Genomic DNA, 25799 nt, shown 5'->3' on the forward strand with positions numbered 1-25799 from the left:
CCCTCAGGAAGAAGCAAAGATGGCGCACGGAGCGAGGTGCTCGAGCGAAAGAGGGGGAGGTGGGGAGAGGCAAGGAAGAAATAAAAAGAAGCGGAGAAAAAGCAACACCAGCAGCCAACAAATGGCACTCAGAGAGCCACCCGTTCGGGTGTGTGGAATCCAAGCAGCTGCTGTTTCCTAGTCAAGAGACTGTGGCCGTGGGAAGCAGAGGAGGTCGAGTTGGGGTGAAGAAGAGTGGGGGGTGGGAAAGCATATACCGCCAATTACCCTTTGTTTTGTCTCCCGCTGGAAGGTCCGTGAGGCTGCTTTCTCGTACCCCCTGTTTGCTGGTCTCCAATAGGAGTCCGAGATGGCGGATCCACGCTGCATTAGTTGGTAGGGGACCTCTGCATGAATCTCTCCTCGCTCTCTGTTCTCTGTCAGTTTTCTCACTCCATCTGGTGCTTGGCTGAGTTCTTTATCTCTTCGTTTGATGTTTTAGGGTTTCAGGATTGTTGTATTCTGTTTGGCTTAGTTTTTCAGATCTTTGCTGTGGAGGGACGGCATGGTGCTTCTGCCTAGAGCACCGTTTTGCCGGAACTCTTTTTCTTCATTCTTTTTCCTCAAACAGAGTTGTAGCCAGGTGTTTGTCTTCAATTCCGCTAATCCTGTCTTCCACTGTTTCAGATCTGCTCCTCAGCCCTTCTTTGACACTGTGCATTTCTGAAATCTTGTTGTTTATCTATTGGATTTCTAATTGCTGTTTTTGTATAATTTCTAGTTGTGAATTTATTTTGGCATTTTGTTCCTGCAGTATTTTCCTGCATTCTTTCTTTGTCTGTATTTTCCATGAGTTTGTCTGCCTTTTCCATGAATTTGTCTATTTTTTCCTCGTTTTTGTCAGCTTTTTTCTTCAACTCTTGGATAATTCTGAGTATTAGAAGATTTGAATTCCCTGTCAGGTAGTTCTAGTGCCTTTTCTTCCATAGGAAAGTCATCTGGTGTTTTATTTTGGACGCCTGCTGGAACCATCTTGTCCTGTTTTTGTAAATGTTTTGATATTGTCTGCTGTCTTCGGGGCATTCAGTAGTTATTTTTCTTGTTTACTGATTGTAGACTTGTTTGTTTTATCCTTTTTTTTTTTTTTTTAATTTGGCTATGCCTGAGCAGGCGGGCTGTGTGTTTTTTGTTGTTTGCTCATCTGTGGGCACGATACTTTTCGCCTCCTTCTCCAGTTGGCAGGGTCAGTCGCTCAGATATGGTACAGCAGGGCAGGTCTAGCTGAAGAGGAGTTGCTAGGATGGGTTGTTTGTGGCACTTACTACAGCCACCAGGGCGGGTCAGTAATCAGTGCAGGGCAGGTTCTGGTAGGCTGTGCCTGTGCTGCTTGGTGGTGTGATGTTAAGCGCACGGTGCAGGTAGGCAGGATGGAGGGGGGAGATTGTGATGTGTGGAGATAAGATGGGTATGGGAGAGAGGACAGAGGAACAGGAGCCAAAAACATACAAACAAGCAAAAAAGAGTGCTAGGGGAGCTTGCCATTGGAGTGGAGAGATGAGAGACTGTGAAATGAAGAAAAACAAAAAGGGGAAGAAAAAGAAAGAAAAGAAAAGAATGAATAAGTAAAAATTAGAAAGAAAAAAGAACAGCAAAGCTCTCAGGGATCCCACTGGTGTGGCTGCGAGGTCTGAGGAGGTTGTTCCCAGGTGTTAAAGTACAGCCTGGCTAGAATGCGTAGAGGTATTCAGTGCCAGGTATTCAGGGGACAGGAAGAGAAGGAAGGTATAGAGAGATGAGAAACTGAGTAATGAAGAAAGACAAAAAGGGAAAAAGAGGAAAAGAAAAAAATTAAAAAACAAAACAAAACAAGAAAACCCCCCAAAAAAACAGGGGAAAAAAAAAAACCCATGAAAAAGGAAATGCTCTCAGGGATCCCTCTGCGCATCTGTGCAAGCTGAGGGGGTAGATCCCAAGCCACACAGCACTACCCAGCCAGAACGGGCTCCCAACTTGAGAAAAGAAAAAGAAAACAAACAAACAATTGAAAACAAACAAAAGCCCCGGGATCCCACCAGTATGGCAGCATGGACTGGGAAGCAGTTCCACACTCGAATGGAGCTCCACAGCCCCTCAGGAAGAAGCAAAGATGGTACGTGGAGCCAGGTATTTGAGCAAAAGTAGGGGGAGGTGTTGAGAGGTAAGGAAGAAATCAAAAGAAGTGAAAAAGCAACACCAGCAGCAAACAAATGGCACTCAGGGAGTCCGCCAGTGCAGGCAGGTACAATCCAAGCAGCCTATGCTTCCCAGCCAAGAGACTGTGGCCGTGGGAAGCAGAGGAGGCCAAGTGGGGGTGAAGAAGGGTGGGGGTGGGAAAGCATATATTGCTGTTTACTGGTTGTTCTGTCTCCTGCTGGAAGCTCCGTGAAGCTGCTTTCTTGTATCCCCTATTTGCTGGTCTCTGATAGGAGTCCAAGATGGTGGATCCGTGCTGCATTAGCTGATAGGGGACCTCTCCATGTATGTCTTCTTGCTCTCAGTTCTCTCAGTTTCTTATTCCATTTGGTGCTTGGCTGAGTTCTTTATCACTTCATCTGATGTTTAGGATTTCAGGATTGCTGTTCTCTATGTTTGGCTTAGTTTTTCGGATCTTTGCTGTGGAGGGACAGCGTGGTGCTTCTGCCTAGAGTGCCGTTTTGCCGGAAGTAAAAAGGTCCTATTCTTGAGAAACTGGGTTGTGGAGGTTAGGCGATAGGCTGGAGACTTCTGCAGGCTTGGGTCCCAAAATCTTTAGGTCAGGCAAGGGAAGAGTGCAGAGTCTAGAGAATGTGGTCAAAATGAGGCAGGGAGAGCAACTCCCTGTGGAGGGTGGTCCCCAGCACGAGGGCCCCTGACTGCAGGCCTGTTCAGGGTAGTCAGAAGCTACCTCCTAGCCGTTAGGTCTCCCTGGATGAGCACAAGAACTTTGACCTGCTTCCATGGGATCAGCTGTGATGAGGGCTTCCTGGAAGACTTGGGCTTAGGGTGAATGGGCACCCAGATACTCCTTCATAACCCACTGTGCATCTGTGCACACCAGGGGTCCCAGGGGTCCCAAAGGCAGAGGCCAGGCAGCTCACGAAAAGGAGGGAGGCAGCTGGATGGGGCTGTAGTTAACTGGAAAGCACGCGCCCTGTCTGAAGGGGCATTCGTTGCTCAGTTACATCTTACTAGTGTGGGCTCCATGTTAGCAGAATTTCTGATCTGTCAAGAAGCCAGAAATCCAGATGTTTATGTAAATCTCCTGCTTTTTAAATAGTCAGTTAGGTTTTCTTGCTTTTAAGAAGTGGCATTGAGAAAAGGCCACATAAACCAGAGACTTCATCAGCCTGAGACCAGAAGAACTAGATGGTACCCGGCTACCACCAGTGACCGCCCTGACAGGGAACACAACAGAGAGTCCCTGATGGAACAGGAGAAAGGTGGGGTGCAGAACTCAAATTCTAGTAAGAAGACCAGACTTAATGGTCTGACTGAGACTGGAGGTACCACGGAAAGCATGGCCCCTGGATTCTCTAGCAGCCCAGAACTAAAACAGTTTCTGAGGCCAACTCTTCAGACAGGGATTGGACTGGACTGTGGGACATAAAGTGATACTCGTGAGGAGTGTGCCTCTTAGCTCAAGTAGATACAAGAGACTAAATGGGCAGCTTCTGTCCGTAGGTGAGATGGGAAGGCAGAGAGAGTTAGGAGCTGGTTGAATGGACATGGGGAATCAGGGGTGGAAAGTAGGAGTGTGCTGTCACAGTATGGGGAGAGCAATTAGAGTCACATAACAATGTATGTATAAATTTTTGTATGGGGAAAAAATAAAAAATTAAAATTAAATGGCACTGAGTCCTAGGACCTAGGTAAATTAGATAATTGAGTGACTTAGGGCAGCTTAAGAGGAACCTTGGTGGCTCAACAGTTAAACACTTGGCTGCTAACTGAAAGCTTAACGGTTCAAACCCACCAGTGCCTCTGCAGGAGAAAGATCTGGCCACTTGCTTACATAAAGGTTACAACCTAGGAAACCCTATGGGGCAGTTCTCCTAGTTCTCCTTTGTCACATGGGGTCGCTGTGAGTTGGAATCGACTTGACAGTGCCCAACAACAACGGGGCAGTTTACTTAGTTGATCTCAGTTTTCTTAGTTGTAAAGCCTCATCATCCAAGGTTGTTGTGAGGATTGGAGTGCCAGGTGTGTGGCATATACAGCAGGTGCTCAACAAAAGCTACCTATCATTGTTAACTTTCCTCCCATGCTTCAGCAAGAAGCATTTTAAAATCCTTGTTGAATTTCTGTCCTAGTCTTTGTCATCGTCGTTAGGTGCTGTGGAGTCGATTCGGACTCGTAGCAACCCCATGTGACAGAGTAGAACTGCCCCATAGGGTTTCCTAGGCTGTAGTCTTTATGGGAGAAGATTGCCAGGTCTTTCTTCTGAGGAGCCGCTGGGTAGGTTCAAACCACCAACCTTTTGTTTAGTATCCAGATGCTTAACTGTTTACACCACCAGGACTCCTTCCTAGTCGTTGTAGGTGTGGGAAATTCCTACATAGCTATGTTCTGGTTCATTTTTACCAAGTTCTGTGATGTTAGGATAGTCTGCTGTGGGGGTGGGGTTTGAGCAGAGGCATCGTAAGCCCAGCCTCTGAGTTTCCAGCCCTGCGAGCTGTCATGTTGTACAGGCTAACTAGGACAAGCATAGTACCCTACCTCCAGTTCCTCCCCTAGGGGCAACAGCCGTCAAGTCTAATGATGTAATTAGAGTTTTGCCTCCCTGGGACCCTGGTAGCACAGTGGTTAAAGCACTCAGCCGCCAACCAAGAGATCTTCGGTTTGAACCCACCAGACCACTCCGTGGGAGAAAGATGGAGCAGTCTGCTTCTGTAAAGATTTACAGCCTTGGAAACCCTATTGGGCGGTTCTGCTCTGTCCTCTAGGGTCCCTGTGAGCTGGAATTGACTAGATGGCAGTGGGTTATAGTTATATAACATACTTAGCAAGTTAATTTTTCCGTTTTAGGCATCTCTGTTCACTTGTCAGTATGGAAGACGATTATTTAGCTCTCTTTCTCCACTGTTGCCACCTCTGCCCCCAAACACATGCATACCACCCAACTCCCTATCCTCCCAATAGAGTTATTTTACAGTTTTGGATAGAACAGTATTTCATGTTTAAATTAGTATGACTTTGTAAATGCTATACACAGTTGAGCCAGATGGAATACTGTGAATATTTTTCCTTTTGTTTTTTGCAAATCCTTTGTTTTCCCTGTAGTTAATAATTGCCATTGTTGTTGTTTTGTTTTGTTTCAACTTTAGATTCTGCCCAAATTGTGGAAGTCTCCCCAGATAGTCAAATAGTCAGGTTTTCTGTTGGTTCTATGAATTTCATCATCTTCTTGAAAAAATCTTACAAGCTTCAATCCTGACTGGTTGTGCTGCGTAGCTGTCTTCTTGGCTCTCCCGTCACCCATTATCCTAAGAATTCCCTCACCTCACTCTTGCTTTGAACCCCATATGTCTTCCACTTTCTTGGTTTACTGCCTTGGAGCACATCGGCCAGAGTGTCCTGAGAAAGCATGTGTATATCTGAGTTCAGTTACACATCTGCAGATGGCTAGCTGTCCTTGACACTGAGCTGGAAATTATTTTCTCTCAGAGTTCTGAAGGCATTGTTTTAATTTCCAATGTTGCTTTTGTGAAGTCTGGTGCCAGTCTGATTCCTGACCTTTAGGGTGATACCTGTTTACTGCCCCCTCTTTGGAAGCTTGTGGATCTTCTCTTCGCCCCCAGTGTTCTGAAATTTCCTGCTGATGTGCCTGTGCCTTCGTGTTCTGGGTATTCAGCGGGACCCTTTTAATGCCCTTTGGTTTTGAGAAGAATTCCTTAATTGTTTTGACGATTTGTTCTCTGTTGTTTTATTTATTTATTTTTTGATACCTCCTTCTGGCACGCCTCCTCCTTTGGATGTTGAACCTCTTTGATCTTCTAATCTTAATTTCTAAAATTCTTTCCTGTCCTTGAATTGTTCCTTTTTAAATGGCATCCAGTTGTTTCATAAATATGGAATCTTCTCTTATCACCCTGAGGTTATTAACCATAGGGGTTTTTTTTAAAAATAACATTTTACTGTGTTTTTGGTGAAAGTTTACACAGCAGGTCAGGTTCCCTTTTGACAGTTCCCACACAGTTGTTCAGTAACATTAGTTACATTCTCACAATGTGTCAGCATTCTCTGTAGTTGTGTTCTGGTTGTTCCATTTCCAGTACTCTAGTTTCCCTGTCCCCTTATCTTTTCATCTTTGGTTTAGAGTAAATGTTGACGTTTTGGTCTCATACAGATAGTTCTTTGGTAGAACACCGATCTTATGGGTAATATCCTTTATTTTATGTGCCACTGTGCTATTTCACTAAAAGATGGTCTCGGGATAGTTTTAGTTTTCAGCAATAGAATTTTGGAGTTTCCTTGTTGTCTTAGTCTGGATTCTTGAGCAAAACCAGTGAAGCATGTGTATATATGTATGTATATGTGTGTATATATATAGAGAGATTTATTTCAAGGAAATGGCTCACGCAGTTGTAGAGGCTGGCAAGTCCCAAATCTGTGGGTCAGATGTCAGGCTGGAGACTTCTCCGACTAATGTGGTTGCAGGGGCTGACAAACCCAAAATCAGCAGGTCAGACAGCAGGCTGCCGGCTCACAGGGCTGTGGGAACTAGCGAATGCCAAAATCTGCAGGTCGACAGCAGACTGCTGGCTCATGTCCCAAGAATCAGAGATCAGAGGATGATGAGTCAGATGCAGGATCTAGAGAGGGTGAGCTTTTCTGGAACATCTGTATATGTTGGATGCAGGGCACACCCCCAAGGAGATTCCCCTTTCAACTGATCGGCTGCTCACATCAGATCACAAAATGGAGGATAATTACATAATATCTGCCAAACCACTGAGAATCATGGCCTAGCCAAGTTGACACATAACCTTAACCATCACACTTGTGCTACCAGCATCGCATTGGTTTTTGTGTCTTTCAGATTAGAGGTCGTCCTCAGATGTTGGTGGTCTTTGACTGAGGGATCATATATTTAAGAGTGGGTTACTGAGGTCCTGACTGGATCCTGCGGGTGTATGGTTGGTGTTTTTCAACTAGGAACTTCACTGTAAGGCATCTAGCTTTGTTATTTTGTTGGGGAACCCCTAATTTTTTTTGTCTGTTTCTCTTGAACTGGTTGGATTCCTCAGAAAGTATTCTCTGATCTCATGCCTGGAGGATGTAGATCTGGCCACCAGAGCATGGGAGCCAGTAGGCAAAGAGGCTGGGAGTTAACAACGTTCAGTATGTAACTACCCCCTGCCCTCAACTGTGCAAAATATCTCCCAGACCAACAACCTCCCCTCTCCAGAGAACAACCCTCCACATTTTGGGGCGTAAGGGTTCCCACCTGGGTAGGGATCACAGGACCAACTGCTTCTTAAACTGACTTTCAAGCAGTTCTTCTGCTTCCAGACAGCCTCCTAGCCCAACTCTGAGGGGATCAGCAGCACCACCCTGAAACCTCCCTGGGGCTGGGCAGTGCAGGTCAGGCTGCTGCTCGGTCTACTCCATGGCCAGGTTGGAGTTACTCTTTCTCAGGGTCTGCAAGGTCCGTTTCCATTTCTTTCTGTTGTCCATCTTGCAGAATTTTTGTTCTGTTGTCTCTTCTCCCTTTGACATTTATACCTTTAACATTTGTTTGTCCCTTGGAGTTTGTGCCTTAGAAAAATCCTTTTACATTGTTAGAGGAGGAAGTGGAGGTAAATACATGTGTCAATCTACCATCTTTAACTAGAAGACTTATTGATTTTTAAAAGGTTAGTTTTATAAAGTTATGTACGCAAGCACGCAAATACATACATGCATACACATGGATGGGTGGGTGGGTAGGTGGATGGACGAATGAAAAATCTCTTCCCTTTTCCTGTAAGCCCCCTGTCCCAGGCCTCCTTAGAGGGAACCTCTCCTAAGTTCTTTGTATTTTCTTTCAGAAATTTTCTATGCTTATATAAGCATCTCTCTGTGAGTATGTATGGTGTAGTGAATTACTTAATAAGGCCCTTCTAGCCATGCATGGTCTTATGACTCCCACAAAATGATTAGGTGGGACTATGCAAATAAACAGCTTGTGGCCCACCAAGGGGATTGGACAGCCTGCTAATAATGCAGATAAGGTGCATGGAATCCTTGCAGGGGTGGGACCATGCAAATAAGGTGTATGGAACCCTAACGAGGGGATTAGTCAGTTTTGCCATACTAGACTTAAAGCCAGTCCCAGAGCAGAGGGAGGACCTCACTACCATCAAGAAAGAAGAACCAGGAGCAGAGCATGTCCTTTGGATCTGGGGTCCCTGTGCTGAGAACCTCCTAGACTCAGGAGACAGAGAGCTGTAACACCAGAGAAGGTGCAGGACAGCGAGAGGCAGCAGCAGAACCAGGAGACAGTCGTGAGATGGCACAGCCCATTGAGTGAGGTGGCTGTGGTGGACATGTGGATCCATGGAGTGAGAGAGTTGAGTGCTGTCAGGCAGGGGGTTTGCTGGTGGAGCGGGGTGCCTCTGGGCACTTATTGGCGGAGCTAAAGAGCTTTGTTAACACTTGCCTGAGCAGGGCAGAGGCCAGGCTGAGGGCCGAGAGGAGCCTGTCTTCGGGGCTCAGCAGAGCCTGTCCTTTCAACTGTTTGCATATCTTTATTTCAGTACTTAAAAAAAAAACACATACAAATGAGTATATACTGTATGCATGTTTCGTGCATTGCTTTTTTCACTTAACACCAGGTCTGGAAGATCATTCCTTGTCAACCCTTTATAGATCTACCACATCCTTTTTATCAGCTACATAATAATAAACTCATTGCCGTTGAGTTGATTCCGACTCGTGGAACCCCATGTGTTACAGAGTAGAACTGCTCCGTAGAGTTTTCTTGGCTGTAATCTTTATGGAAGCAGATTGCCAAGGCTTCTTCGGTGCCACTGGGTGGGTTTGAACCGCCAACCTTTTGGTTAGTATTCAAATGCAAATTGTTAACGCCATAATAATACAAAAAACAAAAACCAATCCCGTTGCTATCAAGTCAATTCCAACTCATAGTGACCCTATAGGGCAAAGTAGAACTGCCCCATAGGGTTTCCAAGGCTATAAATCTTTATAGAAGCAGACTGCCACATCTTTCTCCTGTGGAGCAGCTGGTAGTTTCGAACTGCCTACCTTTCAGTTAGCAGCTGAACACTTAACCCACTGTGGCACCAGGGTTCCTTTTACATAATAATTGCTAGCATTAATTGAGAACTTACCTGTGCTAGATACTCTTTTAAGACGTTTATGTATATTCATTCATTTAATTATATATTAATTTATTTAACTGCTCCCTGAAGTAGAGGTACTATTATTACCTCTGTTTTGCAGGTGGCATAAACATTGAGCCACAGAGAAGCGCCCTGGGTCTGACAGCTAGGAAGTGGCAGAGCTGGGCTTTGCAGCCATGCAGTCTGGCTCCGAGACTGTGCTGCTGTCCTACGTACCTCTCCCACCTTTCCCTGGGCTGGTGTTCGGGTCAGGCTCCCAGCAGGAAACAGATGGCACATTTAAATTAGGGTAATTCGGGCAGCGCTTAGTTAAGGGACAATTTACGAAGGTGTGAGCAAGGATGGGGAAAAGAAACCACAAGTAATGGACCAAGACCCCAGGTCTAGACCTGAGGAAGTGAGGAGAGAGAATGGTTGTTGGACCTGGAGGCTGGAGTTTCTAGGGCTGGGACAGAGCCAGAGACTGAGCCAGGGAAGGGAATTCCTTGACTTCACCTCCCCCCCTTCCAGTCTCGTGCCAGTGCTCCCCACAGGCCGAACCCCACACAAAGCCAGAGGGCAAGGAAGCCCCAGAGGTCAGCTATATGTGTCACCATCAGCAGGTGGAGAGGGGACCAGGGGGGCAGACGGAAGGATCCAGACATGGTTGTATCATATCTTATTTAATCAGTCCCCTGTTGGTGGGCATTTAAGCTGTTTCTTTCCCTCTATATTACAAATGATGTTATAGTAAACCTCACCTATGGTTTTGCATTCAGGTGGGAATGTCTCTAAAACCAGATGTGAAGTCGTTGAGGCAAGATCTTTGCTTTTCGAAAGTACAAATACTGTATGATTTCACTTACATGAAATAGGCAAATGCATAAAAACCAAAGTTTATTAGCGATTACCGGGAGTGAGAGGGAGGGGGAGAGGGGCGTCGTTGCTTAGGGGGCACTGAGTTTCTCTTCATGGTGGTGGGAAAATGTGGAAACAGATAGTGGTGATGGGTGCACAGCATGATGAATGTAATTAATATCACTGAATTGTGCACTTAAAAATGGTTACAATGGCAAATTTTATGTTATATATTTTTACTACCATAAAACAATTTAAAAAAAAAATTGCTTTTAAAATTTTTTTAGTTTCAAATTGACCTCCAAAGGGATTAAATGAGTTTATATTCTTAAGGAAGTGTTTCCCCACTTCTGTAACTTTTTTTATCTTTAGGAATTTAATAGGTGAGAAGGAATCATTATTTTCATTTGCTTGACTTTAAAAACCAAAACCAAACCCGTTGCCTTCGAGAGTCAATTCTGACTCATAGTGACCCTGTAAGACAGAGTAGAACTGTCCCCTAGGGTTTCCAAGGAGCCGCTGGTGGATTTGAACTGCCAACATTTTGGTTAGCAGCTGAGCTCTTCTTAACCATTGCACCACCAGGGCTCCTGCCTGACTTTAGTGGGAATATATTGAGAATCTCTTCAGATGATTATAGGCCATTTGGGTTTCTTTTCTGTGAACTGCCTGTTAGTGGCCTTTGCCTTTTTTTTATTGTTGAGTTGTAGGTCATATTAATGAGGTATAAAACTGTATTAAGGAAATTAGCCCTTTGTTTTATGTTCTATAAACATTTTGCTTTTGGTTTGGCAAATGTTGATTTGGGCTTTGGTAAATTTTGCCACTCAAAGGTTTTAATGTAGTTAAATTTATCTCTGTTTTAAAACTTCTAAGTTTAAAGGGTTTCCCCAGTCCTGTATTGTGAAAATATCCCCCCACGCTTATTTTCGTGGTTTTGTTTCTTGAGTTGAGGTATAAGCTAGGTATATTTAAGTGCACGCCTGTAAGTGTGCAGCTTGATGAACTTCCCCTGTGAAGACATCCTTGTAGCCACCAACCAAGTCAAGGTGTAGAACGTTGCACAGGTTCGCTTTTATATTTGTACATTTGCTTTGGTGGGTTTTAGGTTAGTGTCCATTGTGAGATAGGGATACTACAGTTTCTTTTTCCTCAGATGACTAAGCAGGGGTCCTAACAGTTCAGAGAATACATTTGTGGATTCCTTAGAGCTATTTTCCTCTGCCTTTTAGGGGTCAGGGACCTCTGAGAATCTGATGAAAGTTCTGGACTTTCTTCCCAGAGAAACACACGTGTGCACAAAATTTGGGGTTACAAACACCATCTCACAGGTTTCATTTCTTCCCTTTGCAGGAAATTTGTGTTTTTCAACGTACCTCAGATCCAGTATAAAAACCCTTGGGTGCAGATCGTGATGTTTAAGAACATGACTCCATCGCCATTCCTGCGGTTCTATTTAGGTGAGTGAGTGGGGCTCTGTCAGTGGCCAGGCGCTGTCGCAGACATGGATTGGAGACATGCCTGGAAAGACAGTTTCCCTCCTCCCCGCCCTCCTTCCTGGGAACTTTTATACTGCTTCCCTTATTCCCTGTCTCCTTTGGCTTCCCCAGCCCGTTCACACAGTGGCCGCTGAAGTCTGGACTCATCTTCCTCTCTCCCTCTCCAGCCTAATCTCTCTCTTACCTCTGCCTCACACCACACGTGCTAGGTTTTCCAGGTTTCCTTGCGGCACCAAGCTGTGATGCCTTTGCTCATGCTGGTCCCTTTGCCTGGAATGCCCTTTCTACTTCTCTTTGCTTTTTTTTTTTTTCAGTCCTTTAAGATTCAGCGTGGACAGCACTTCTTTGGGAAGCCTTCCCTGAGCCCTTAGATTCGCCCTCCCTGTGCCCCCAAAGAACCCCTTGTAGTGCTGACCGTGTTCTCTTGAATAGCCCATGTATCTGTGCGTGTCCTCCCTGGGCTGTGCGCTTAACGTGGCGCCGCTTGTGTATGTATGAGGTGCTAAGTGAAAGCTGGTTCAGTCAAACCAGACTCAGTGCTGGGTAGTCAGAAGACCAGATGTCTCGGCCCAGCTCTCTACTAAATCATTTTGACTGTGAACAGGTAATTTTCCCATTTCTTTTTTTCTCAAATGGAGGCAAAACATCTGCCTAACAGAGTTGTGAGAATCAAACGAAGTATAGATTGAGAAATGTTTCAGGGAACAAAATGATGTGCGTTTTCATTCATTCAGCAAATATTTATCAAGGGTCCACTAGGAACCAGGCGCTGTTGTAGGTGCTTGTGTCATGAAGATTTTCTCCTGTGCCTTCTTCTAAAAGTTTTATAGTTTTAGCTCTTACATTTAGGACTCTGATACATTTGAGTTAATTTTTATTTTGTGAGGTAAAGGTCTAAACATCGGTCAGGGAGCCAAACAGAAAAAGGCTTCCGCCTTAGTAGAGATGATATTCTAGCAGCGGGAGACACAGGAAGAAACTTAACAAGACGGTGTTTTAGAAGATAGGTGCTCTTAAAGAAAAAAAAAGGAAAATCAGATTTATTGGAGATAATACCTTGAAAGATGGAGGGGAGAGGGATCAGGGGTGGGCAGGGATCGTGTTCAGATGCAGTGAAGGTCTGACCCCTGTGAGAGAAGAGGGAGAAGGAAGGAGTTCCAGATAGGAGAAGCCTCTGTAGTGGTACAGCTTTAAGAAAGTCTTGGCCAGCTTCATGGATAAGAATCGGCATGAATCCAATCCCCAAAATGTGGAGATTGATCCAGTCCCCAGTTTCCCCACTTCTCAGTCATTTCTGACACCAACCACCCACACAGCACACTCTGTCTCTGACCATAGCCACTCAGTGCTAGGAGAGATCTCCAAGTTAAAAGGAAACCATCCTTAACACTGCCAAATAGGCAAATGCCAGCTGCCAGTTTGGGAGTCCACATGACACCTCACACTTCAGATCTGCTGGCCACAGATTTCAGAGTTTTCCCAGTACCCATTCAGGATGCCAGCCACAAGATTGGGGACCTCCCCTGGGTTCCCTCACTTTAACCTGCTAGCTTCCCCTTACTCCTTCAGGTTCAATAATTTGTTGGAACGACTCACAGAACTCATAGAAAGTACTGTACTTAATGATTATAGATTTAGCCTAGCGAAAGGATACAGATCAGGATTGTCATAAGTAAGAGATACATAGGCAAGGTCTGGAAGTGTTCCCAGTGGAGAGCTTCCATGTCCCAAAGAGGGTGCATCACCTTCCCTTCACCAACCAGGAAGCTGTCTGAGCCTCCGTGTTCAGGGCTTTTATCAGCCAGTCCAGATTGAGCCCTCATTTGCATATGCATGGTAGGCTAACCCAGCCCTCTTGCAGTTAGTTGACATCGGCCTACCAGGTGAGTCTTTTCTGATTTGTCCAGCCCCCACTTGTTAGCACAAATCCTCAGGTGTGATCTGGAGGTTTCACATAAAGGTACCTCAATTCCTATTCCCAGGGTTAGTGTACAGGAACCAAGGACAAAAGCCAAGATTGCTTTCCATTACCACACACCAGTCCAACAGGAAGCTCCAGCTCTGTGTTGAGCAGAAATGGGCAGGTCCTGAACCATGTTATACACGAGGTAGCTATGAGTCAGAGCCGACTTGATGGCAACTGGCAACAGTGATGCTGAGTGTCTTTTCATGTGCTTATTATTAGTCATCGTATTTATTTATTTTTGGGTGAAATATCTAATTTAAATTTCAAATTTTTTGGTTAGATTGTTTGCCTTCTTAGTGTAAGTTCTTTATATATTTTGGATACAAGTCCATTATCAAATACCTGAATTATGAATATTTTCTCCCAACCTGTGGCTAATAGTGTCTTCTAAAGTGCCAAAAGCTTTGAATTTTGATTAAGTTCAATTTATCAGTTTTTTTTTCTCTTACGGATCGTGCTTTTGATGTCATATGTAAAAAATCTTTGCCCATGTAAGGTCATGAAGATTTTCTCCTGTGCCTTCTTCTAAAAGTTTTATAGTTTTAGCTCTTACATTTAGGACTCTGATACATTTGAGTTAATTTTTATTTTGTGAGGTAAAGGTCTAAAGTCATTTATTTGCATGTGGAGATCCAGTTGTCCCAGCACCTTATGTTGAAAAGACTATCCTTTCCCCATTGAGTTGGTACTTACGTCAGAAATCACTTGACCATAAAAATACAGTGGTTTATTTCTGGATTGAATTGTTTCATTGCTCTGTATGGCTGTGCTTATGGCAGTACCACACCATCTTGATTACTGTAGCCTGGTGGTATTTTAAAATCGGAGAGTGAACATCCTCCGATTTTCTTATTTTTCAAAATTGTTTTGGCTATTCTGGGTTCTTTGCATTTCTATATGGATATTAGGATCAACTTGTTAGCTTCTGCAAAACACTTGGGATTTTGATAGGGATTGCATTGAATCTATAGATCTCTTTGGGGAGAATTGCCATCTTAACAGTGTTGAGGCTTACTATCCATGAATGTGGAATTTCAATTAAAATGTATGCTTTTGCACATATCTAAAGTTTCTGTCTGCTTATGTCTAAAGAAATGGAAAAATGAGGGGATAGTGTATGGGCTATGTAATCAAATATATTTATTTTATTGTTAAAATGTTTCTGCCACTGAAAGCAAATCCCAGGTCCCAACCTTTTGAGGCTGAGTGTGCTGCCAAATTTCAGCTTTTCTCCTCACTAAGCTTCTTGTTTCCAGATTCTGGGGAGCAGGTCCTGGTGGATGTGGAGACCAAGAGCAATAAGGAGATTATGGAGCACATCAAAAAAATCCTGGGGAAGAGCGAGTGAGTGGCTGGGGTTGACCTGGAGGGGAGCAAATGTCTTAGCCCAGAGTGTGAAGAGAGAAGAGGGGTGTGTTGGGAGGGGTCGAGAGGATATAGAGGCACCAAGGTTCAGAGTGTGGGCTGCAGCATCCGTTCAGGTCTCGCTGTGCTGTTCACCAGATATGTGACTTCAAGTCATTGTACCTGTGCAAGCTTTAGCTCCCTTAGAAATGCAGCTAAAACACTTATCCTGTGTGCTGCTGATGCTTCTCGGGCCTGTCAGCTTGGAGCTGGCAGATGTCTAATCCCTGGGTCCCCTGAGGCACATCCCTTTTCTTCCCATGAATGAAAGGAGACAAGAGGGGAGGGAGGGAAGCCAAGAACTCTGAGAAGCCACATGAGGCATTTCCAGAGCTCTTTATCTGTGATCATGCCTCATTCAGAGATGTAGGCCCCACCTGAGGGTGGCCCTGAGGGTTGAGCCACTGCTGTGGTGTGTTTGGTTCTGTGGTTTTGGGTGGGAATACAACATCTGGGATGTGCTTCCCAAGTGACCACTCCCCCTGGGGCCTCTGACATTGCTCTCCTCTAGGGGGCCTTCCTGCCAAGCCCTCCTCCCTCCTTGGAGGCCAGTGGACCTGGGGAGGGAGGAACAGTTAGAAGGCAAATGAGACCCATGTCTCCCTGACTTGTGGGGGATTTGCTGGGCTGAGACATTCCTGCCCTCCCTCACAGTGGTGCTCATGCTTTGTTGTGTGTGCTCTTTGGCAGAGAAACCCTCAAGAAAGAGGAGCAGGAGAAAAAGCAGCTCTCTCACCCCGCCAACTTTGGTCCCCGGAAGTATTGCCTGCGGGAGTGCATCTGTGAAGTGGAGGGGCAGGTGCCCTGCCCAGCCCTGGTGCCATTACCCAAGGAGATGAGGGGGAAGTACAAAGCAACGCTGAAAGCCGGTGCCCAGGACTGAGGCCTTAGCCCCTGGGGCTGGGGGGATTCAGCCTGACTATGGGGAGCTTGGTATGGTGTTTCCTCGGCCACAGGGAAGCCCGTGAGCCTGTCTGTCCCCACAGACACTCTGGAAATCTGTTTATGATAGAAGGGTCTCTTTTACACACCTGTGAAAAAGGATGTTGGGGAGGGGGTAGGAAGAACTGCAGCTGAGCTGCTAAATGAATATTCCCACCCCATCGTGCCAATAAAGTGCTTCATCTAGCAGTGAGGGTGTGCTAGCTGGTCTCAGGCAAAGAAGGCAGGCCTGCATGAGGACAGGGCTTTGGGAGGGGAGGCTGTAAGGCCAGCTTGTGGACACCCGTCTCGATCCCTCTACTCTTTCGTGGCCTTTTTGGCGTCATGTCTTGTTCCATATCCTGCTCTGAAGAACTGAGAGCTGTGGGGTTGAGTCTGGCAGTGTGGACACTCCATTCAGACCTTTTGGGCATTTTTGAGAAATCCAAAGGCAAGCCTTTGTGCAGTGCTCACCTTCTAAGCTGAAGCTTAAGATGAGAGGGCACACTACATGAGTCAGTTCTGAGACCTTAAGAGCACATTTTACACTGGTAGCAGGTATCCTTACAGTGACCTAGCTGCTTGGAGGCCTGCCTCTGTGCTTCACTCCACAGCTCCAGAAACATCTGCGTACTCCCTTACCTCCACGACAGAGACTTCCCCGCAAGGATGGGCAGAAATTATCCTGCTAGAATTCTCCACTACAGGTATTTCCAAGTTCCAGGGGACCAGAAAGGGCTAAATCACCTTTGGATGAGGCTATGGTTTGAGGAGGAGTGTTGTGGAGACTGACTCCCAGGAGGCTTTCCTCCCCACTTAACCCAGGCTCAGATGGGAGCATCTGGGAGTCTCTGCGTGTCAGGGGGTAATAATAAAATTAGGAGAAATCAAGAGCGAGATACTAGTCTTTAATTCACGTTTAATAGTATAAACCTCATTTAGGTAGTAGTTTTAAGCCACAACAATAATGCCACATTGAAACAGCATTTAATAAAATGCATAAAGCTAATTCATGCACTGCAATACTCTATATACAAACACAACAATGCAAATTCTTCTTCAAGACTGAAGACATTGATTAGATATAAAATTCAATTTAAAAAGAACATGCTATTTTTTAAATGCCATCACACATACAAAGCTGATTTCACGGGGGAAAAAAGCTGTGGAAAGCTATAGCTTTCAACAGGTTTTAAACCTGGAATTAAAATGTAATGGCATAAACAATATTTTCTATATTGTAAAGGGTAGAGGTTACAGAAACGGTCCCAAAAAAACGAACATCCGGATTTTCCTTTAACAGATGTCTTTTAAAAGGGCTGATGATACAGCTACATTTTAACAGAGAGGTCCAAACTACAAGTAAAAACTACAGTTTGTACTATGAAAAATGTGCAGCTTTTTAGTTATAAAACTAGTTAAACACTGGTTTACAAGATAATTGGTAGAACAGAGAGACTGTAGAAAAATATTCCAGCACTTGAGTTGTATGTGGCAGCAGCATTTGAGTTCATGAATGCTATGGTCATTAAAATGATAGCCGATTATACTTTCCTAAAGAAAAGCCATTTTAAATATAAAGTTTACTACTTCCAAATGCTATCCAAATATTAAACTTTAACGTAGTCTGTAAATTGAGTGGTAAATGTTGTTGAGCATTTTTTCTATGTCGTATGTGTAAATATTGAGATGCCAAAATTACTTGTTTTGTAACTGAAAGTCTAGCTGGGCATTTAAAAAAAATCTCATACACTTCTCTCTCTCCCCCTAAACTCTTTATTTTTAAGCTCACAGTTTATTCTTAGATTGTGGTTAAGATAAGTAGCCCAAAGGAACATTTTTATTTTAAAGATTTAGAGACTGTCAAGATTCCATTTGTATTTTGACTGGAAAGCCACCTTCAATAGTGTGATTGTCAGGACAGGCAATGACATGTGAAAGGTCAAACAATCACTGTTGGATGAGGCCAGTGAAATACCAGAAGCTTTCTTTACATAAAAAATGAGGGAAGCTGAAGGCGACATGGCCCATCTCACAAAAGGCACTGAGTACAATGGTCTTACAAAGTGTTTTCAAATACTTCATAGCTTGTTTTAAAAAGAAGGAAAAAAAGAAGCAACGGGTATGTATGTGAGTTCTGCGGTTATCGAATGGTTTCTTCCAGCATCCCAGACACTCACCAGGCCAGTGAGCAGCACTGTGGGCTGGGCACTGCCTCCTCAGTGGGTCCTCACAGTTTAAGGCCTGATTAAGGGGGAAAATTCATCAGAATAGATCTGGACAAGAAAAAGTTGGCATCTATAACTTTATGGGCACACATATCCATATAAAATGCAATTTTTATCTAAAAATTTTAAATCATAATTTACAGAAAGGTGTTAAGTCAATGGATTTCATTCACATGCTTACATTTAGGGAAGTAATTTAAGGTTTGTAGCTTATATGCCACAAAAGTTAACCATCAACATTCATGCTTATTTTTAAAGATTATCTGATGTTTTTTAACTGGTGTTAGACAGATGGGAATTTTTGTTTAGTTGCAGGACAGTGCCCCCCCCCCTTGCTGACTGATCACAGGAAGGTGGGAAACTGCTACCACATGTGGGAGGCAAGCTCCCCTGAGATGGACCATTCTGGGTCTTGGACCACGATGTTGTCTCCGGACCATTTGACATGCTGAGTGTCTGGGAAGGTCGATGGCTTTAACTACTGTGTTCCCTCCAGCTGGGCCATAAATAGGTATGTGAAAAGCTGGTTAAAAATCACCACCTAGTTTTGGACATTATAATAAACTGTCTTCCAGCTTCCTGGCCCTTGTCTGAACCTGGAGAACACAGAGACATGTCATTCTGTCAGAACCTTTTCTGTCTGGAATTTTTCCCTGTGCAGAGTGGTGATTCCTTCTTTTAACTGGTTTTGTGGCCCTTCCCAGCCTGGCTCACCTAAAGGGAACTCTAGTTAAGAGTATCACCAGCAAATCTCCCCTGCTGAGGGGCCTTGCAACATCCTTGTCAATTTACACGAGCAATACCATAGACGCTCTTTAAAAAAAAAAAAAAAAAGTTTGGATACGTGGCTACATGTCTGTATACATAATATACATCTATATACACATAGGCACACTATATACACTGTACATATAGAGAGGATATAAACAAATGTACATTCATTCAGTCAGACAGCCTACAAGCCTGTTCACGTACACCGCTGTGAAGCACCCAGGACTGGACAAGCAGAAGTGCACACTGGCAGGAGGCACACAATGAGGAGGTCCAGCCCTGTGCACAAAAGACCCAAACCAGCCCTATCTCTGTTGGGGGCTGGCTTTAAAAGATGACGTCAAAGATAAGACATTTCAGAAGCCTCACAATCTAGATAATGGGTGTTGGACCAAAGGAAGCCTGCAGGCATCTGCTCTGCAGCGGAGCCACATTTCCAGAGCTACAGGCACTGCCCACCTGGGGTAAGAGTTGCAGAAGATGGCTTTCCAGGCTGGACCCAAGTAGTGAGACGTCATCTGTGACTCCACTGCACACAAGGCCATTGATACTGGGGAGTGGGCAATAGCATCTAGACTCCAGTCTGCTTAGGTCCACAGAAGCTGGGCATGGCCTGGCGACCCTAGAGCCAGCTGTGAGCAAGGCTGGTCTGGTGACAATTCCCCCAAAGAGGCCCAAAGGGTTAGTTTTTTTCCGAGAGAAAGAGCACTGGATACAGCTAGAGCTCTTATAATTCTTAGCTTTCTACTGTGACTACCCTAAAAGCAAGCAAACAGCTAAGTGTATGTAGTGTGGCTACAAGTCTATGCCCTTTTTTAGTAAAGCTGCTGTTACATTAGGGAAACCAAGGAGTTGGATGTGTCCATTATGACCACCGTGGCCGGCATCCTCAGAGTTCACATTTAATACTGACACTGACAAACTAAAACACAATCCCTCTTGAGAGCAATTATGTAGCACATCTTAAAACAAATGACCACACCTGAAATTAAACACAAAAACCAAGGTAACCAAAGAACCCCAAACCATGGCCTTACGGCAGAGATTAGACGATAAATAAGGAACCCCCAACACACATGAACAGATTTCAAATTAGAAGGATGGTACCATACTTCCTAAAAACTTACCAGGAATAACTTGAAAATATACTATCTGCTTGAGTAATTGGTCTTTTTGTAAGTCTCTTCCTGTCCTGTTTAATGCATATATGTAATGACCTCCACAAATCTCAACACATAACTATCTTAATCCAGCATTATCTGAGCTATGGGAAAGGGCCTACTTACCCAGAGTGACTGTGTGTCTGTCCCCACCTCCCTTAGCCATGTGCCTCTCCTCACTAAGGGAGTGGGAACAGGCTACATGGCAGCGAATCCCACCCCTGGCTCATCTCAGATTCAGCAGGCTGACAGCTTGCCTCATTTCACTAAAGCTAGTCTCACAAACTACTAACAAGGGCTTAAAGCCTTGTGAAAGGTGGAGCTCAAATATTTGGTTAGGATCCCTTTAAATAATTGTGGACTTTGGGGTTTACTTCTCTTAACTAGTTTGACCCTCTCTTGCTCCCCAACAAAAAACAAATGCAAACAAAAAATCCAAGAGACAGATGGACCTGCAAGTCAGAGGCTTCAAATGACTTCAGGCAGAGAGTTCTGGTTGTGTGATGTGATCCTTAAGGAAAAGGCTACTTCAACAGTAAGGCCAAGAGGACCTGGGCAATTAATGAGGGAGTGTTCAAAATCCAAAATGGCCCACTGGAATCAGCCATCACCTGTAAAGGAGATTAAAGGGCAGGACCAGATTCTAATCAGCAACCTTCCAAGCTAAATCCTGTTTTTCTCCAGCGTTATCTCATCAGAGCCCAGCACTTTATCTTGTCCAAGGGCTCAGTGTCTGCCAGTTTCACCTCTATTCACAATATATTTAAACAGTGGCACCTTTAGAAGCCCAGTCTATGTCTTGGGTTAGGTACCCCAATATCTTAAGGCAGTCTGAGTCTTAAACCACATAATGGACCTAGGACTCCCAGGCCTGCCTGCTGAGTGGTATGGGGGTGAGGGGGGCTGGCTGGTGTGGACCTTGTCACTAACATCAGAACTCAGATCTGAAAGATTTGACACAACATGTATCCCCAGGCAATTGCTACATGATCAAAAGACATGCTTACATTAAAAAATCAAAAGAACAGAAAAATAGGCAACTTTTGTGTAAGATGCGTAAACATGCTTCAAAATGCCCTCTACTAAAATCCTTCGCAAGCAGAAATGAGACAGACCCACCCTAACTCCACTGTCTTGGCCAGTTTTTTGTTGTAATTTTGAAATTAAAGTTGACTTCAGAGTCAGAAAACTAAAAATTACTTTAAGCTGGCAAAATGAAATCCTTTCCATCATTTTATAATGGCCATCTTCTCTCTTCTCCAAAATTTGCTTCCAAGGCATGAACTATAAATGATATAATTAAATCCAAATGGGAATTTAAAAGTTGGAGATCCTGTCCCCACTGACTTCCCATTAATGATGACTCAAAGTGCTGCTAACACCTGCTTCAGGGTAAAGCATCCCTTAAGGCCTACGGCACCCTTCAGCTTGTCAACATGGTGCCGCAGTGCTTGGCAGTCTGGCCCGCACCCCACAGGCCTCATGAGGCCTTACCTTGACACCATGTGTCCAAGCAGATCCGAGCACCTCGGGTGGAGGTGGGGAGCGTACTGGGGTGTTTTTGGACATCATCTGATCAAATGGTTCAAGAGGCTCAAATTTAGCCTTACAGGATCCATTTTCTTAATCTGGTTATGTAAGAAGAAAACAAAGCACTTGGCCCGGTCTTGGACTTGCCAGTTTCCCCAAATAGGAAATGGCTGCTGCTTTTTCATGCCTATGGAGTTAATGGCTGCTCTGCCCTACACAGAGCTTCCTTATAACCGTATTCTGGTCCTGCTGTAAACTCAGCTGCTGGCTATAACGTAAAAGAACATCACCTTGGGAGATGAGGGTTGGGTTTGAAGGAGCAGGCGGTCTGCCTTTACTCGAGGGCGGTTTGCTGGCCTATACCTGGGGGAACCAAAGTGCACGGTATGCCAGGACCAATAAAATCCAACAGAGCTGACAAGTCTGGAGGCATTTTGAGAAATGTTTAAGGTCAACAGACAGAAACTGTCCTGAGACCTTCCTTTCAGCTCCTCCAGGCCCTGGCCATCGGGGCCAGGCAGCAAGACCCTGCACAGCCCCACTGCCAGCCTGTTCCGACTGTGCTGCAGAACACAGGCACCTCTCAAGGGAGTGTCTGGATTGGAAACCACTAAGGAAGGAACCCCACACTCCAAGGAGGCCCCCACTCCTCCATCTGAACAACACACAGCCAACCCAGGCCGCGCTCAGGAAATCCAGTCAAGAGCTCCAAATGCCACCTTGCGCTTTTTGGTCAGATGACTCCGTCTGCCTTGCACTCTGGCAGAGGTGATTTGGGGATGGCTTCAGTTGCTGGAGAAATTGCATGTCTCGTTTGGCAGTTCATCTCTGACTGGGTTGCAATCTGATTCTGAGAACCGTCATCAGAGGAGAACCACAGGTTCTTGAGGAGTCTGCAGACACCCATCACACACCAGGACCACGTGGTCAGGGAACCTGACAGGCATCAACTCTACAGCTGGAAGCTTCTGGTTTGGGTCACCACCGACTGTGCTACCATCCTTTCACTGCATGCTGCAAATAAGCCACATTTGTGTTCCTTCACAGGGATTTAGCTCAACACCACCAATATGTGCATAAAATTAGGAATGATGCCCTCTTTTCTTAAACGATTGTCTCCTGTACCCTAGTGAGTTTTCACAGAAATCATTAGCATTTCGGCAAAAGACATACAGATTTCACTTGCCTTGTCCATAGGCAAGATGTTGCTAACATTACGCATTGACAAGAAGTGCTTAGAAAGTGCTAATATTATTACCCTGGTAATTAGTAGCTATTAATTCCAAGGACATTTTTAACATATATACAAACATACTGTTCTCTTAGGTTCTTTTAGTTTTAATACTAGTCTCTGACATTATAAAATTTTTGTTTTTTGCCCTTTGAGAATTTCTAAATACAAATTGAGTTAAAAGATTGTTCCAAAATTTGCTACTTCATCAAAAGGCATTAAAACATTTCTTATGGCAAGAAAGGATCCTACTAGTCTTTTAGTTGCTATTTTCAGGGATTAACAGATAAGAAGAAACCAGGTAGGAGATGGCTAACATACTGGAAATATGTGCACATACCAAAATACCACTACTTTTATTTTCCTTGTATCTGAATGATTCTGGAGGTGTCTTCCGCCCCCTGGCAGGCGTGCAGTGTGCACTATAGACTGGCTCCAGTGATCTGGCCGTTGTACTCTGCTGTCTCCATCTTAAGGATATAGGGGATTATGCTGTCTATTGAAACATTGCCAATGAGACCGGTAAAAAAGAGTTCTTCAGTTATGTTGGAGCTCATCAGCCTGAGTGCCGGCAGGCGGACAAGAATCCGGGCCAATCTGTAAGAGGAAGAGGCATTAGAGAAAGGGAACTGCTGGCCACCCTTCAGACTTAGTCCTGGACAACTTCCCAAGGCCCATCTGTACTGCTCAGAATGGAACCAACCAACCAGACTTACCCTGTTTTTCCTAATTTCATAAGTTCCTCTTGTAGGAATTTATCATGAGATAAAAAACAAGAGTATGCAAAGATGTACATATAAATATGTTCCCTTCACTGTTATTTATAATAACTCCCCTCCCTGCACCCCAACCAACCAACCAACAGACCTAGAGATCCATCTATAAGGGATAGATTAAAATAAAGTGTGCTGTTTCCATATAACAGAATTGCTACTGACGCACTGAAAAAAGGATAATAAAGATATCCACGGCATACTGCTGAATAAAAATTTAAAGAACAGGCTGTAAAGCCGCAAGTGCACCACAATCTTATTTGTGTGTACATGTGTATATAAAGTAAATCTGTGGAGGCCTGTCACCAGAATGCTAATGGTTGATCTCTGGGTATTGGGATTTGGAGTGATTTTACCCTATTAAAAATCTTTTTCTGAATTACCCGATTTCCAGTGTTCATTTAGCATTATAATTAAAAATAAAGCAGTAAGATTTTCATTTTGGAGAAACCATGGGTGGGAGGGCACATCATGAGGTGTCCTGGAGGGCAGCTGGGCCCTGTGTATCTGAAGCATCCCATGGGGTCCAGTCACTCCACATCCAGGAACTGATCCTGGGAAACAGCGGGAGAAGGCTAAAGCAGCATGTGCAAGGTAGGATGCGCCCTCAGAGGGCTTTATCACAGCCCCACACTGGGAACAACCTACATTTTCATTAGCAGGGAAATACTGATGAAATTATGGCATCTCCTTAGCCACAGAAAAGGATGAAGAAGAATATGTATGCTCGTTGTATATTAACTAAAAAAGTTCTTTTTGACAAAACCTTTTGTATTTTAGGGAGGATTTAACACAGCAGCTTGGCCAGACACACCACACAGTCGCTCTGCAGCAAAGACCCGTAAAACAAAATGTAACAGATACAGATGACCACTCTGGAACTCTGAGCATCAAATGAAAGGATACAGAATTAGATAAAACACCGACTGGAAAAAGAAACTGAATGACAGCAGCAAACGGAGAAATATGGAGCGGAAGTACCTTGCCAGCCAGTCTGGCACAGCAAGGCCATTTTGAAACAAAGCCAGCAGCAACCCTGGGTGAGAAGCATAAGGAAGACAACATCACAGAACTCCCAACAGGAGAGAGAAACTGCGCAGACATACCCGGAGTGAAGCAAGTTGAGCAGGACGTGAACTGGAGCTAAGGAGGGAAAGTACAGGAAGGTGGATGAGAGCTTCAAGGATCCTGGTGTACACAGAGCAGGGAAGAAATCAGGACCCAGAGACAGGGGGACTCTCCAGCAGTGGTACCTGACCAGTAGAGCAGGGGGCGAACACGAAGCAGTAGACAAGCCCCCTCCCTCTTTCTTCTCTCCCCGCTCCCAGCCACCTACTCCACCCTTCCCCACTGGAGAGAGCACTTTGCATGACCCCTGGCCGCATGCCCCACCTCTCCCTCACCAGAAAGAGTGCCCGCAGGACTCCTGGCCATCTACCCCACCCCACCCCTGCCAGAGAGAGTGCCTGCGTGATCCCTGGCTGACTGTCCTGCCCTGCCCTGCCCTGCTGGAGGGAGCACCTCCATACCCACTGGCTGCCTGCTTTGCCCCTCTCTTGCTGGAGAGAGCGCCTCTGCACCTCTGGTCACCCACCCTGTTCCTTGTCTGCCACCCGCCCACCTGGCAAGTGACTGTGAGCATTCCCATACCACCAGCTAACACCTGTGCAGCACACCCCTCAGCCGTCTCACATGTACAATGAACAGCGATGAGGGCTCACCCTGCCCACTGCTGATTGTCCACCTGGGGGCAGGTAGAAATGCCCCCATGCTGCCAGACTAGCGATCATGGAAGCATGCCCGACCCACCTGCTGATATATCAAAACAGCAAAACAAAACAAAAAATCATAAATAACACCTTAATGCTGGAGAGAGCAGACAATATCAAATCATATAAAGAAACAAGACAAGATGGCTCAACCAAGTGATTAAAATAAAGGGGGAGAAAATCTTCCTGATAAACGGAAACTAAGAGCATTTATAAAAACCAGACCATCCTTACAAGAAATATTAAATGGAGTCCTTCATCATCTAGCTCAATTGGCATGACACAGTTTATAAAGACAATGTTCTACATTCTACCTTGGTGAGTAGTGTCTGGGGTCTTAAAAGCCTGTGAGCGGCCATCTAAGATACT

General features: G+C 44.8%; 2 protein-coding genes across 4 annotated transcripts in view; one reads left to right on the forward strand and one right to left on the reverse strand.

Moving 5' to 3' along the window:
* MRPS25 (mitochondrial ribosomal protein S25) overlaps positions 1-19044 on the forward strand; it is a 30611-nt gene extending 11567 nt beyond the window's left edge. Inside the window, exons 2-4 of the mRNA XM_004368360.2 lie at positions 11532-11638; positions 14900-14987; positions 15738-19044. Of these exons, the coding sequence (XP_004368417.1) occupies positions 11532-11638; positions 14900-14987; positions 15738-15930 (388 nt within the window). The 3' untranslated portion in view covers positions 15931-19044. The remainder of the gene's footprint in view (positions 1-11531; positions 11639-14899; positions 14988-15737) is intronic.
* NR2C2 (nuclear receptor subfamily 2 group C member 2) overlaps positions 16870-25799 on the reverse strand; it is a 100626-nt gene continuing 91696 nt past the window's right edge. For all 3 annotated transcript variants that reach the window (XM_023741495.1, XM_023741581.1, XM_004368361.2), the window contains one exon: positions 16870-23485. In XM_023741495.1, the coding sequence (XP_023597263.1) occupies positions 23311-23485 (175 nt within the window). In that variant the 3' untranslated portion in view covers positions 16870-23310. The remainder of the gene's footprint in view (positions 23486-25799) is intronic.

Source organism: Trichechus manatus, unplaced genomic scaffold (genome assembly GCF_000243295.1).
Source record: "Trichechus manatus latirostris isolate Lorelei unplaced genomic scaffold, TriManLat1.0 scaffold00001, whole genome shotgun sequence".
NCBI lineage: Eukaryota > Metazoa > Chordata > Mammalia > Sirenia > Trichechidae > Trichechus > Trichechus manatus.